Source organism: Oncorhynchus keta, chromosome 16, assembly GCF_023373465.1.
Source record: "Oncorhynchus keta strain PuntledgeMale-10-30-2019 chromosome 16, Oket_V2, whole genome shotgun sequence".
In the NCBI taxonomy this organism is placed as follows: Eukaryota; Metazoa; Chordata; class Actinopteri; order Salmoniformes; family Salmonidae; genus Oncorhynchus; species Oncorhynchus keta.
The window spans coordinates 7,202,990-7,217,381 of record NC_068436.1 but is presented as its reverse complement, the minus strand read 5'-3'; the positions used below and the strand labels follow the sequence as shown (position 1 = coordinate 7,217,381).

At 49.6% G+C, this 14,392-nt stretch overlaps 1 protein-coding gene across 1 annotated transcript in view; it reads right to left on the bottom strand.

Annotated features, from left to right (window-relative positions):
* LOC118395530 (sorbin and SH3 domain-containing protein 2) overlaps positions 1 to 14,392 on the bottom strand; it is a 116,620-nt gene that overhangs the window by 16,053 nt on the left and 86,175 nt on the right. The window contains 6 exon segments of the mRNA XM_052464343.1: positions 1,334 to 3,361; positions 4,230 to 4,271; positions 5,101 to 5,258; positions 7,270 to 7,322; positions 9,125 to 9,181; positions 11,007 to 11,090. Of these exon segments, the coding sequence (XP_052320303.1) occupies positions 1,334 to 3,361; positions 4,230 to 4,271; positions 5,101 to 5,258; positions 7,270 to 7,322; positions 9,125 to 9,181; positions 11,007 to 11,090 (2,422 nt within the window).

Genomic DNA, 14,392 nt, shown 5'->3' with positions numbered 1-14,392 from the left:
GGGGGAACAGCACAGGGGTCAAGGGTTATCATAAGGGTCAACAAAACAGTGTTGCCATGGCGATGGGACGACACGTGCACAGCGACGCCAGGAGGCATGTTCAGAAGGGCGAAACCGTTACAGCATGCTCAGATAGAAATGCATTGTGCAGAAACTGACATGATCGTCTTTTATGCAGAATATCATGTTGGCTTTATCTGTTACATTTCCCATGGGAGGATTCAGAAGGGTGAAATGTGCAGAACGTTGCAGGTGGAAATGCAATATAATAGAAGCTGACACAATTGTCTATTCTCCATGATCAAAAGAGGAATGTCTGTTCTAGTCAATATATTCTGTGTCTTAGCGTTCTGTAGAGTTGCGCCTCCCTGAGTAAACCACGTTGGTTTTACGCAATGGGTGATGATGTCATTCAGGGTAATGATGTCATCCAGGAAATGAGTGTCAGGCAGGAAATGACAAAATAAAATAATAATAAATTAAAATGCATTTTATTTCCATTTCAGGGAAAACACATGGTTGGGATAGTGTAGTAAAAGGAAAAGCATGCCCACGTCACAAAACGAGAAAAGAACATTTGAACAGAAGAGCACAGAAGGAGAAGTCATTCATACCAGCAAGCGCATACAGTGAGCTCCAAAAGTACTGGGACAGTGACAACTGTTGGTGTTGTTTTGTCCCAATCATTCTGTAGCTCACCGTATTCCCCCAAAAATAACCAATCCAATTGATAAACCGTCCATATGGGGATGTCTCATGGTCTGATAAACACCGCTGTCGCTCGGCCACCCTCCGCTGCAGAAGGCCACCGTGGGAGGATGCGGTGGATGGAGACGCAGCCCGTGCAATATCTCCCGCTTAAGCCGACGGATTTCGACTGGGATTCTTTTATTATGTTACTAAGAATGACGAACGGGTGACTTTTGAGACTCTTAACGATTAAACTCATAGTCATTGTATCATTTCAAATCCAAAGTGTACACTTGTTGGAGTACAGAGCCCAAACAACAATGGTGTCACTGCCCCAACACTTTGAGCTCGCTGTACATTACAAAAATATATTCATCCAATTGATAAACCATCCCTAACAAAATCATAAATGCAAGTGGTTCAACATAACAAGGTACTAAAGGGGAGTGAAACAATACACCAAAAACAACTGGGAAACAAGCAGCAAAAAGAGAAATACAGACAATAACACAACATACATCTCAGTAAACAACACAATCCTTTAACCATATAAGGGAATGAAGAGGAAGCATGCGGTCCCTGGGTGTCTTGAGGATGAGCCAATAGGAACAGGGCTTCTTTAACCTCAGCTCTGTTCATTGGCCCGTTGCTGAAGCACAGTGACTGGTAGGAGGGGAGGTGGTCACAGTCAGGCAGTGCTGGGGAGAGTCGAGGAGGGAGATGATGGACTGAGGGCTGGTGTGTGTGTATATATATGTGTGTGTATATATATATATGTGTGTGCGTGCTCCACCTGCGTTGCCTGGCTCCTCTCCAAAGTCGTTGTTATTGGAGGCATCTGTATGGAGACTGTAAGAGGTACTTAGCGGCGACTGTAGCCGCGGTGACGAGCTGTACCCCGTGGGACTCCCGTCGGGGTACGAGGAGCTCGAGGAGGGACCCCCCTTGCGGCTCCCCCTCTGTCCCCGCAACGAGGAGCTCCTCTCGGGCACATCCGGGAGGATCTCAGCCAGTAGCCTCCGGAGGATGCTATCGTCTGGTAGCCTAGCGCCGCTCCGGCCTCGCTCCGCTTGGATGTGTTCGTAGATATCCCTCAAGGCCGCATCCAAAGCTTCATAGACGGCTTCTTTAGACTTGGGCCTGGTACTTCGACCTCCACTACCCCTTCTCGAAGTGGGTGGAGAATCACCCTTTTTCCTTCGGAAAGGCACGGGACTGATGAGGAAGGCCAGTTTGGACATCCCCTGCTGGGTTTGGGCTGCTTGGGACGAGGGGGGTAGGGCATGGAGGTCCCCTCCGCTCCCTCCCCTTCCCCCGTGTCTGGTTTGCTGTGTCTGGGGGGGTTTCTGCCGGAGCTCCTGGCGGGCCTGCTCCCGCTCGTGGCGCAGCATAGTGGTAAAGCGGGTGTTGGAGGCCGGGCAGCGTCCTTTACACGAGCTGATGAGGTGACGGTGCTGGTAGCCCTGACCCTGACCGAGAGACTGATGACTGGGGTTGTGGTGGCTGTGGCTGTGGTGGTGTCGAAGGTGGTGGTGAGAGGAGGGGCCGTAGAAGCTCTCGACTGACGAGGTGAGCGAGCAGTGGTCAAAGTCGCTCTCGCTGCAGAAGGAGGATCCTTCGACTTGGACAAAGTCACTGAGGTCCGAGGCGGCTGCATCCTGCTCTGACGCAGAGTACTCGGCCCCCGGGACAGTGGCGCGTCGATAAACGAGGGGGTCGGGGAAATCGCGGTTGTGGGGTTCCTGAGCGAGGCGGGGCTGACCCTCAGGCGGGTTCCTTGCCCCCTGGTGAGCGTGATGGTGGTCAAAAGTGTGATGGGACGTCCCGTTACCATTCCCATCGTTAATGTCTTCTTCTAGCAGAGACTCAATGGAGAAACGGCGTTTGGGGTACCCGGGTGTCTCCCTGCCCCCGCCGCCTCCTCCCCCGCTACTACTGGCGCGGGACGATGACCCGCCGGGCGTGGTTGCGCCAGATGGGACCTCGCTATCTCCCAAGTCGGGCATGGACTTGGACTTCTGGATGAGTTGCTCGTACGTGGAGATGCGCATTGGCACCGTATCGCGAGGAACCTCCAGGCCCCACGACGGCCCCCAGGGGGAGAGTTTTCGGGGGAAGAGGTGCGGCTGCCGCTCCAGCTCCAGGATGCGGGCACGGACCGAGCGGATCACGTCAGAGGGTAGCAGCTGGGCGCGGTCGATGTGGTGCATCTTGCGGTAGAGCTTCAGGAAGCCTGGCGCGTCGTGGGCACGTCGTCGGTGCGGGCGAGGCAAGGAGCGAGTAGAGGACGATGCGGTTTGCCCCAATGGGTTGTCGAATACCAGTGACCCGGCGCTCTCCGAACGGGTAGCCTTGTGCCCGCCGGTGCCCCCTGGGTGCCTGTCATTGAGCAGGTTGTCGCAGCTACGCGACTTCAGCTTTGCGGGCGAGGGCGGCGTGTCTTCTGTGCTGCTCCATGTCTCGGCGTCCTGCCGCCGCGTCTGCCAGCCGTTCTTGAAGCAGATGGCACGCTTGAGGGGCGAGGAGGGCGAAGAGGCTCCCCCCGGGTTGGCATCGTCGTCGTAGCGACGGTGGGCGAGGTTGGAGGGCATGGGGGAGAGAGGGGAGCGGAGGTACGGGCCCGGGGAAGAGCTCAAACGGGGGGAGTAGGTCATTTCGCACGTGTCCCCACCTTTCAGACGATCCCATAAACCAAAGCAGCGTGGTAGAGAGGAAAAGAGGAGGAGGATATTAACCACGGAGAGAGAGAGATGAATACAGAGATAAAGAAATACAGAAGGAGAAATAGAGGCTATAACAGAACACTTGAACATACTGTAGCCTTCATCATGCAATGGTGGAGAGAGGGTGAGAACGAGAGTGAAGCTAAAATGGAGCACTTGAACATCAGTTCCATTGTGTCAAACACAGAGGACAATGGTGGAGAGATTTACATTTACACCTCTCTCATCCTTTTCACAATATACTATACACTGAGTGTACAAAACATTAAGAACACCTGCTCTTTCCATGACAGACTGACCAGGTGAAAACTATGATCACTTACTGATGTCACTCATTAAATCCACTTCAGGGTAGATGAAGGGGAGGAGACAGGTTAAAGAAGGATTTTTATGAGACATAGATTGTGTGTGTGTACCATTCAGAGGGTGAATGGGCAAGAGAAAATATTTAAGTGCCTTTGAAAGAGGTATGGTAGTAGGTGCCAGGAGCATCGGTTTGTTTCAAGAACTGCAACGCTGCTGAGTTTTTCACAGTTTCCCTGTGTGTATCAAGAATGGTCCACCGCCCAAAGGACATCCAGTCAACTTGACACAACTGTGGGAAGCATTGGAGTCAACATGGGCCAGCATCCCTGTGGAACACTTTCAACACCTTGTAGAGTCCATTCCTGACTATTTTAAGCTGTTCTGAGGACAAAAAGGGGGGCTGCAACTCAATGTTAGGAAGGTGTTCTTAAATGTTCTGTCAGTGTACATGCAACAGGGACAAATGTACACCTGACAAAGGCAGAAAATGAAAAGATGACAAAACCGTACCGCTAATCTTTTCTGTGGTCACCCCACTATGAGAGAGGAAACCTGTGGACATAATGAGCGTAATTAGACAACACTACACAACAGACTTTGTTTCCCAATCCATTCCTGGGGGGGATCCCGATGGGGGTTTTTGCTCCAGCCCAGTACTAACACATCTCATTTGACTAATCAACAGCGTAGTTACATGTTGATTTGCCGATTTGTTTGGGACAAGTGTTAGCGCTAGCCGGGAATCCTAGCGGATTTGCTCTGTTGGCTATGTTAGCGCCGGGCTAGGACAAAAATGTGCAGCCCCTGAATTGGAATGAGAAACACTGAGTTAGAACGTTCCCATTAGCTCGTGCAACATGGCTGTTTGTTTACAGTGTCAACACAAGGCTATTTAGACTGGGTTGGATGCTCCTTGACCTGGAAGAGGCCCTCAGCATAGCGTGAGAAGAGGAAATTAGTCTCTCAGTGGGCTTGTGTACTGTGTGATTGCTGTTGGGTATAGAGTGAGGGAGTGCAGAGAATATGTGTGTGTTTATGAACACTTGTACATCTGCAAGAGAGAGGTTGTTAAGATTGAGATTGTGTGCGTGTGTGTTTTTGTGTGGGTTTGCACGTTTGAGAATGCTTATACATTGGAAAGAGAGAGGTTGTATTGTATTGTGTGTGTGTGTGTGTGTGTGTGTGTGTGTGTGTGTGTGTGTGTGTGTGTGTGTGTGTGTGTGTCTGTATCCTTTATGGGTTTTTCATTCATGGCCAGTTTCCTCAGGGTGCAGGCTCTATAGGGATCCGGTGTGTGTATATGCCTATGATTGTGAGTGTGCGTGTGTACATACGTCTCTCTGTTTGCATTGTGTGTGTGTGTGTGTGTGTGTGTGTGTACCTTTGACTCTGGAGGGGGAGGAGGGGGAGGAGCGGATGGCAGGTTTCCTCAGTGTGCTGCTGCCTTTGTAAGGGTCCGGTGGTTTTGGGGAGACCTGGTTCTTGCCCTGGTCACCTGATGGCTCCGACTTCCTCCTCTTCCTGTAGTCACTGGCAGCACTGGAACACAAAGTGTTTTAAAGCCACCTTCCACAGTCTGTCACCTGTTCAGCCATCATTTCTAAATCAGTCATTACTTTAAGGAAGTACGTTTTCAAATGATTGGAACAGGGCCTGTGTTTCAGCCCAACGACGGCCCCACCACTTGGTTTGGAACAGGGCCTGTGTTTCAGCCCAACGACGGCCCCACCACTTGGTTTGGAACAGGGCCTGTGTTTCAGCCCAACGACGGCCCCACCACTTGGTTTGGAACAGGGCCTGTGTTTCAGCCCAACGACGGCCCCACCACTTGGTTTGGAACAGGACCTGTGTTTCAGCCCAACGACGGCCCCACCACTTGGTTTGGAACAGGGCCTGTGTTTCAGCCCAACGACTGCCCCACCACTTGGTTTGGAACAGGGCCTGTGTTTCAGCCCAACGACGGCCCCACCACTTGGTTTGGAACAGGGCCTGTGTTTCAGCCCAACGACGGCCCCACCACTTGGTTTGGAACAGGGCCTGTGTTTCAGCCCAACGAACGGCCCCCACCACTTGGTTTGGAACAGGGCCTGTGTTTCAGCCCAACGACGGCCCCACCACTTGGTTTGGAACAGGGCCTGTGTTTCAGCCCAACGACGGCCCCACCACTTGGTTTGGAACAGGGCCTGTGTTTCAGCCCAACGACGGCCCCACCACTTGGTTTGGAACAGGGCCTGTGTTTCAGCCCAACGACGGCCCCACCACTTGGTTTGGAACAGGGCCTGTGTTTCAGCCCAACGACGGCCCCACCACTTGGTTTGGAACAGGGCCTGTGTTTCAGCCCAACGACGGCCCCACCACTTGGTTTGGAACAGGGCCTGTGTTTCAGCCCAACGACGGCCCCACCACTTGGTTTGGAACAGGGCCTGTGTTTCAGCCCAACGACGGCCCCACCACGTGGTTTGGAACAGGGCCTGTGTTTCAGCCCAACGACGGCCCCACCACTTGGTTTGGAACAGGGCCTGTGTTTCAGCCCAACGACGGCCCCACCACTTGGTTTGGAACAGGGCCTGTGTTTCAGCCCAACGACGGCCCCACCACTTGGTTTGGAACAGGGCCTGTGTTTCAGCCCAACGACGGCCCCACCACTTGGTTTGGAACAGAATGAGATGCATCGATGGGAAATGTATGCCAAATACTCTCGCACTTAATTCACATTTCAATTCAAGGAAATATTACAGATGGTTCCTTTGACCCAGTTCATTTCATATCCTGGGTTATAATTCCCTCTGGTATAATGGCGTTCACCGCCTTTTCGTGGTTCAACAAAGAGACCCTTAAGGAACAAAAGAAAGCGGTAAAATAGAGCTTTAAAAGAACAAAGCTCATTTGTTGAACATTACCAACTCAGGAAAAAAAAAAAAACGTTATCATCGCCGTCAATTCAATTCACACTAGGATGATGTAGCATGACTGCTATTGTTCCTTAATAACGCCCTAGACCTGCGCCAGAGTCCCGACTCCGGACTACACATGACCGCTGGGGACGAAAGAGTGGAACCCAGGATCGGCCGACTGGCTGTGCTTTTCCTATATGTAAACCTCTCCCAATCTAGTTCTTAACTGCCCCGTCAATAAAAAAAATGATCAAGACTTCTAGTGTGGGTTAACCAGGCTACTAGACTTTCAACTATACTGAATACAATCCCAGTCAGCCTCCCATGAATAACATGGGTTATTCATGACATCCTCTTTTCGACCATCCCATTCAGTCAGAGCAAATTGAACCGATTAAGCCTAGCATCTGTGAAAGGGAATGGGAGGAGGGGAGGAGAAGAGAAGGGCAGAATCAATAGGCTGAGTGGATAATGTATGCAGGGTTGGGGAGGACGGGGTGGGGGGTATGTGTGGAGAGTCACCGTCACACAGAGTTTGGGACACCGCGCCGCAACACGACATGGCCTACTGCTGGTGTGAAAGAAAGAGAGCGAGAGGGAGGAGGGGGAGAGAGCGATGCATAGAATAAAAGAAAGAGAGAGAATTGAAGACTCACCTCGCCGGCCTCTCTGGAACCCGGTCAGCAGTGGGAGTGAAGTACAGCGACGTCTGAAAGAGGGCAGACAACAAAAGGGAGGGAGAGGAAGAGTGAGCGCAGCGCGAACAAAGAGTGGTGGAGGTGGCGGCGGCGGCAGACACAATGCTCAGCTCGCACGCCGCCTCCACCGCGCCTTCACGCTCAAAACACTCCCCCGGCTTATGGCGTGACGGAGGTAGGTTCCACATGGCGTGTGTATGGAGTCTCGAATGGGCCTACCGGTTGGCGCTGGGAGCTGCGACCTCTGATTCTGTTGATCTCTGACCGTGGTCTGTTTGAGGGTATCGTTCAGGAGGGAGAAAGGGCATGAGTGAAGTGATGCACTAGAAAGGGTAGCGTGAGGGAGGCGCTCTAATCACGCTTTCCGTCTTGGAGATGAAGACGCGCCCCTGGAAGACCCAAAACGGACTCTTTGGATCATAGGATTGGCTCCATGTGGTAACAAAGCATAAAGCACAGCCGTTTCGACCCTATGATACAGACCTGAGCCCTTTGCTGATCTAGGATCAGGTCCTCCTTGTCCATATCATCTTATTATTTTTGATTCCAACAGGACAACTGAACCTAGATCAGTAGATACATATTAAATCCCAAAGCACACCTACTCAAATATGAGCTTCACATCTGACATGATATACATGGGGTTGATAACAATTCATACAGTCCTGAGATTCACGTCAATAATAAGCTGTCAATGGATCAACTAGAGAGTGAGAGATAGCGAGAGAGAGATACATTGATAGACAGATAGTGAAGAGAGATAGCGAGAGAGAGATACATTGATAGACAGATAGTGAAGAGAGACAGCGAGAGGGAGATACATAGATTGTCTTGTGTAACGGTCATCCATATTGGAAATACATAAGAGCAGTACTGTCTATGCTGTTATATTTAAGAAATAAGGCCAGAGCAGGTGTGCTACTTACTGTACATGGCCAATATACCACGGCTAGGGGCTGTGCTTCTGTACGACACAACGTGAAGTGCCCGGATACAGCCCTTCGCCGCGGTATATTGGCCACAACCCCCGTTATAGCTATGATAAACCGGTTACAAATTGAATTAGAACTGCCAATCAGCATTTAGGGCTCGAACCACCCGCTTTACATCTAGTAATAACACACTGAATTGAGTCACTAGCAGAGAGGCCGTTGTAGATGCAGATACACTAAAGAGATGACTGACTGATAAATGACATAGGACTGATACGGATGCTGAAAGATGAGGCCATATGAAAAGGTCCTGCTATGGCGACAACCGTCCCCAATCAGTCATCTAGTTACACGGTTACATTCGGTACTGTGTAATTATGGCGTAGGTACACATTGTGCCTGTGTTGACGTACGGTAGCCTAATAAAATGCATAGTCACAGTACGTCTGGTAGTTTGCATCCAAATCACACAACACGCAGAGTTTAGTAATACAGCGATCTAAGACCAGCGAGGTTTGCGTTCAACTCTTGCCCGTCTGTTTGTACTCTCTTGCCAACTCCTTATGGAGTTGCCGTGTCTAGGGTTGCAAGACTCCGCGTCTCTTTCCCAAAATCCACTAGTTTCCAGAGATCCTGGTTAGAGGATTCCCGGATTTCCTGCTTATTCCCTCGATATTCCAGGAATCTTCCAACCAGGATTTCTGGAAAAATTTTGAATTTTTGGGAAAGTTACCAGGATTTTGCAACCTTAGTCATGCCTAACATGTTTGGCGTGACAAGGAGTTGGCAAAACAGCACAAAACTATCTGGAACCAGGCTATTCACGCTAAGTCCCACCCAATCCTCCCATTCCCACGATGCTCATGAATGCCAACGTTTACCTCTGTGAGTGGGCGAGGGCAGATGTCTGGATTATAATCCAGACGTTTTTTAGGAGGCTTGAGCCCCAAGCAGCGGTGAGGAGGAAGAGGAGGAGGAAGAGGAGGTGGTGAAGATGGAGTGGTGGTGGAGGAGGAGAGGAAGTGGCGTCATGGGGAGAAAAAAACAACAAAAAGAGGAAAGTGACATCCGTTAGAGCACACAGAGGAACTGAAGACTGACGAGTTTGACGCGCTGCACACACACACACACACACACACGCACATACACACACACGCGCACACACACACACACACACACACACGCACACACACAAATGCATATTATGCACACAAACACATATTGCAGTAATGATTAAGCCAATTTGAACACACATTTTGACATTATGTTAGCTCCAACACACACTCACTACTGCTAGGCACATCTACAAACCCATAACCACAAAGCAACACACACACACAGATTGTGGGAGCAAGAGGCAGAAAGCAGAACTAAGGACATAAGGCACTAGAGAGCAGTGATTGGGTTGTGGAGACGGACTCGCTAAAACATGACATGTGTGGAACCATCCGTCTGGAAACTAACCTCCAGCCATTTGCATTATGGAACCTTTTCTATCTTTCTCCGAGTATGTTGTCTTGGGTTTATTCAAGTGGTGGGGTCAGGGTGCAACAGAAAGATTATTACAGCTAGAAATGTGATATATAAAATCTGATCATTCCTTATTCTGCATGATATCAGAGTCGTGTCTTTTCTAGACTGCATATTTCTAGCTGAACATTCTGAATACGTCCATTTCCTCAACCTAACAACAGACCGACAAACAGAGTGTTTCTCGCCCTTCTCCCCAAAGTGTGCACTTGGTGCACTTCCTCTCGTGGATTTCAAAGGAATGGGACTGGTGCAAGGAATATGGTGGAAAACAGGAACTCAATCCAGCCCAAGTTTACACCAATCCCATACCTTTAGTGCCTTAGGTTGCCTAAAGTTGAGGAGGAGTGAATGAGTTGACAATTTGGGAGAAGGGGTAGAAACCAAAATGTCTAAACTGGCTAACAGAAACAAACGACACAAGCTGCAACATACAAGAGGAGCATGAAGAACGGTGCAGAACGATGCTCTGACCAGATGCTGCTGATTCATTTGTCGATTTTAATTAGCATGTTATTTCGATTGATTTCTGTTCTGCTCAGTTCTACCGGCTGCTCCACTAGTTTATCAACAGCGGTAAGCACACACTGCAAAACAACCTGAATTTTGCTGGTGAAAAATAGGAAATTATACAATGTAGCAAGAGACGTATCCCTTAGTAGGAGGATTTTTGTGGTAAAAGGACCAATCCATGTTAACGTGGGACTTTGTTTTGTTTTGCAGTGTTTCGAGCTTTCAACGTGTCGCGAGGCCAGCTGATAACGAGACAGCCACACTATGCTAAACCAACTCACCAAGATGCAGAGACACAAGAAGACCAGTCACAAGGAGCTACACAACAGGCGACCACCACAGTGACCACCACAGCACCCAGCAGCATGCCAAAGCAACTACAACAGGAAGGACCCCAGACTCCGCTCCTGGTGGGCATGCCTTTGTTCCAACTCAGCACTAACACACCGGATTCGACCAATCTCTGTCCAGACTGAAGACCGTTGACTCATTATGCGTTAGTGTCGGGTTGCGAAATAAAACAAACAGCCTTTCGTTGAATCAGGTGTGTTACTGCTGGGCTGGAAGAAAAGCCTGCACACCCACTAAGCTCTCCAGTCCGAGACTTGGACAACATTATTCCCACCCAGCTACAGCGGGGTGAAGACTGAACGGGTAGAGGGGAGTGGGGTATACCTAAGGCTGGGGGTGCCTAGGTGGGAGTTACGGGCCCTCACTTACCGGACGGCCGAACTCCAGCTCGGAAAAGAACTTATACCAAGGCTCGTTCTCTAAATCTATGTCATCTGGGTTTAGCTTATAGGTCTGGAGAGAGCGGAGAGTGACAAAGAAAGAGGGAGGGAGAGAGAGGAGGAAGAGAAAGCACAGAGCGATATGGATCTCGTGGTTAGGATAGGGGTGTGCAGCGCACGGCTGCAGGGGTTGATGGGTAAAGAAGAGTGGGTCCAGATGGAGAGTTTAACACCAGGGTAAAGAGACAAAAACAGTGTTGTTACCGGGACACACACACACACACACACACCATTACACAAATAGTTTTACGGGGATAACTATGGCCCTCGTCATAGAAAGCATTGTTGTGCAATTCATTTCCCCTAGCTACTTGTCACATTTCTCATTCAGATACTGGAAAAAGGGATAACAAGTTGAATGGGTTGTAGGAGAACGGTCAATTAAACTGAGCGGTAAAGATAGAACATTGGCTCATCAAGTGTCCTGAGGTTGAACAGTCCTGTATGATGAGTCTTTGCTGCCTTTAGCTTGTGACGCCACACAGTCATTCACTATAAAGCGCCAAAGCAGAGCAGAAAAAGTGTTGTGTAAATGTGCAAACTAATCCAGCAGAGGGCAACATCTCCCTGTCATAAAGCCCTGTACAACTCTGGTTCATTTCAGCACACCTGGGCCACGTTCAAGTAGCCAAACACGATCAAACGCTGCAGATAGAAATTCCACAAACAGAGCCAACGCGATTCCTTATTCTACATGTCAGAGAGTCATGTTTGTTCTCCGAAGTACATTTCTATCTGGATGTTTCAAAACGTTAGGAACTGCCGAAATGCACCCCACAGTTGAGCGCCAAACGAGGTTCGTTTGCTCTCGTTTGGTGGGTGTGTCCTGATCAATATGGTCGTGACCATTTTGAAATTGTGCAGCACACCATACGAAATCACCCTCTGGGCAATTACAATCACACCATTCAACTGAATGTTCAGATCAGCACCATATCCGCTGAATTAAACGTACCACACCACTGCATCCTGCTGAACGTGGTCCTGAGTAAAGTAAGCGAGGTAAAAAAAAAAGGAACATTGGTTTAACTGTTAATACACTGCTCAAAAAAATAAAGGGAACACTAAAATAACACATCCTAGATCTGAATGAATGAAATATTCTTATTAAATACTTTTTTCTTTACATAGTTGAACGTGCTGACAACAAAAATCACACAAAAATGATCAATGGAAATCAAATTTATCAACCCATGGAGATCTGGATTTGGAGTCACACTCAAAATTAGAGTGGAAAACCACACTACAGGCTGATCCAACTTTGATGTAATGTCCTTAAAACAAGTCAAAATGAGGCTCAGTAGTGTGTGTGGCCGCCACGTGCCTGTATGACCACCCAACAACGTCTGGGCATGCTCCTGATGAGGTGGCGGATTGTCTCCTGAGGGATCTCCTCCCAGACCTGGACTAAAGCATCCGCCGACTCCTGGACAGTCTGTGGTGCAACTGGCCATGGGTTCCTCCTAATGCAAGACAATGCTAGACCTCATGTGGCTGGAGTGTGTCAGCAGTTCCTGCAAGAGGAACTGCTGACACACTCCAGCCACATGAGGTCTAGCATTGTCTTGCATTAGGAGGAACCCATGGCCAGTTGCACCACAGACTGTCCAGGATATGCACCAGCATATGGTCTCACAAGGGGTCTGAGGACCTCATCTCGATAACGAATGGCAGTCAGTCTACCTCTGGCGAGCACATGGAGGGCTGTGCGCCCCCCCCAAAGAAATGCCACCCCACACCATGACTGACCCACCGCCAAATCGGTCATGCTGGAGGATGTTGCAGGCAGCAGAACGTTCTCCACGGCGTCTCCAGACTCTGTCACGTGCTCAGTGTGAACCTGCTTTTATCTGTGAAGAGCACAGGGCGCCAGTGGCGAATTTGCCAATCTTGGTGTTCTCTGGCAAATGCCAAACGTCCTGCACGGTGTTGGGCTGCAAGCACAACCCCCACCTGTGGACGTCGGGCCCTCATACCACCCTCATGGAGTCGGTTTCTGACCTTTTGAGCAGACACATGCACATTTGTGGCCTGATGGAGGTCATTTTGCAGGGCTCTGGCAGTGCTCCTCCTACTCCTCCTTGCACAAAGGCGGAGGTAGCGGTCCTGCTGCTGGGTTGTTGCCCTCCTACGGCCTCCTCCACGTCTCCTGATGTACTGGCCTGTCTCCTGGTAGCGCCTCCATGCTCTGAACACTACGCTGACAGACACAGCAAACCTTCTTGCCACAGCTTGCATTGATGTGCCATCCTGGATGACTCCGTCTCATGCTACCACTAGAGTGAAAGCACCTCCAGCATTCAAAAGTGACCAAAACATCAGCCAGGAAGCATAGGAACTGAGAAGTGGTCTGTGGTCACCACCTGCAAAACCACTCCTTTATTGGGGGTGTCTTGCTAATTGCCTATAATTTCCACCTGTTGTCTATTCCATTTGCACAACAGCATGTGAAATTTATTGTCAATCAGTGTTGCTTCCTAAGTGGACAGTTTGATTTCACAGAAGTGTGATTGACTTGGAGTTACATTGTGTTGTTTAAGTGTTCCCTTTATTTTTTTGAGCAGTGTAGATTATTTGGCTGGATTCTTTCCAAGTCTCATTTAAACCTTCAACATTTACTCTGCCCAATCCTCTGTACTATGAGCTTAATATTAAAAGTTCACTTTGACACCTGGAGCAAAACTCACCATAACTGAACATACAGGAACTCTCGCTCTCCCACCTCCTCTCCCAAAGGACTACAGAGTGCTAGAATGACTCCTACGCACCAGCCCTGGGGCTTATTCCTCAGTCACTTTCCATGAGGTTTACTGTGGAGCGGAGGAGTGATTCACTGCAGTGCCCGGCACACTGCAGACTGGCAGTGACATTTACCACCCGTGTCTACTGGGAAATGTAGTATATGAGCTGCTGGGGGGGGGGGGAGGCTTTTTGTATTGGACTTGCAAAACAGCTACTTCAGCTCAGGAAGAGGTGAATTGCACTGTGGAGCGGAGTGTACTCTCATTGCTATCTCTATGTCTAATTGGAGTACATCTGACCTCCTTAGGCGGTCGATAAAATTAATAGGAAGGAGCTGAACGGGAGGCGCCTCTATGTGGGCCGTGCCCATAAAAATGTAGAGCGCCTGACGTAGCTGAAGAAAAGGTTTATAGAGGTCAACCAACCACCCCCCTTCCCCTCTGGCTACTTCATGCCACAAGGCTGACTCAGCTGAGCCCCAGCTCTCGCTGGGTGACCCATGTCCAGGACCTATTTAAAGGAGATACTTTGGGATTTTGGCAATGAGTCAGACGAACACGTGTGATACCATTT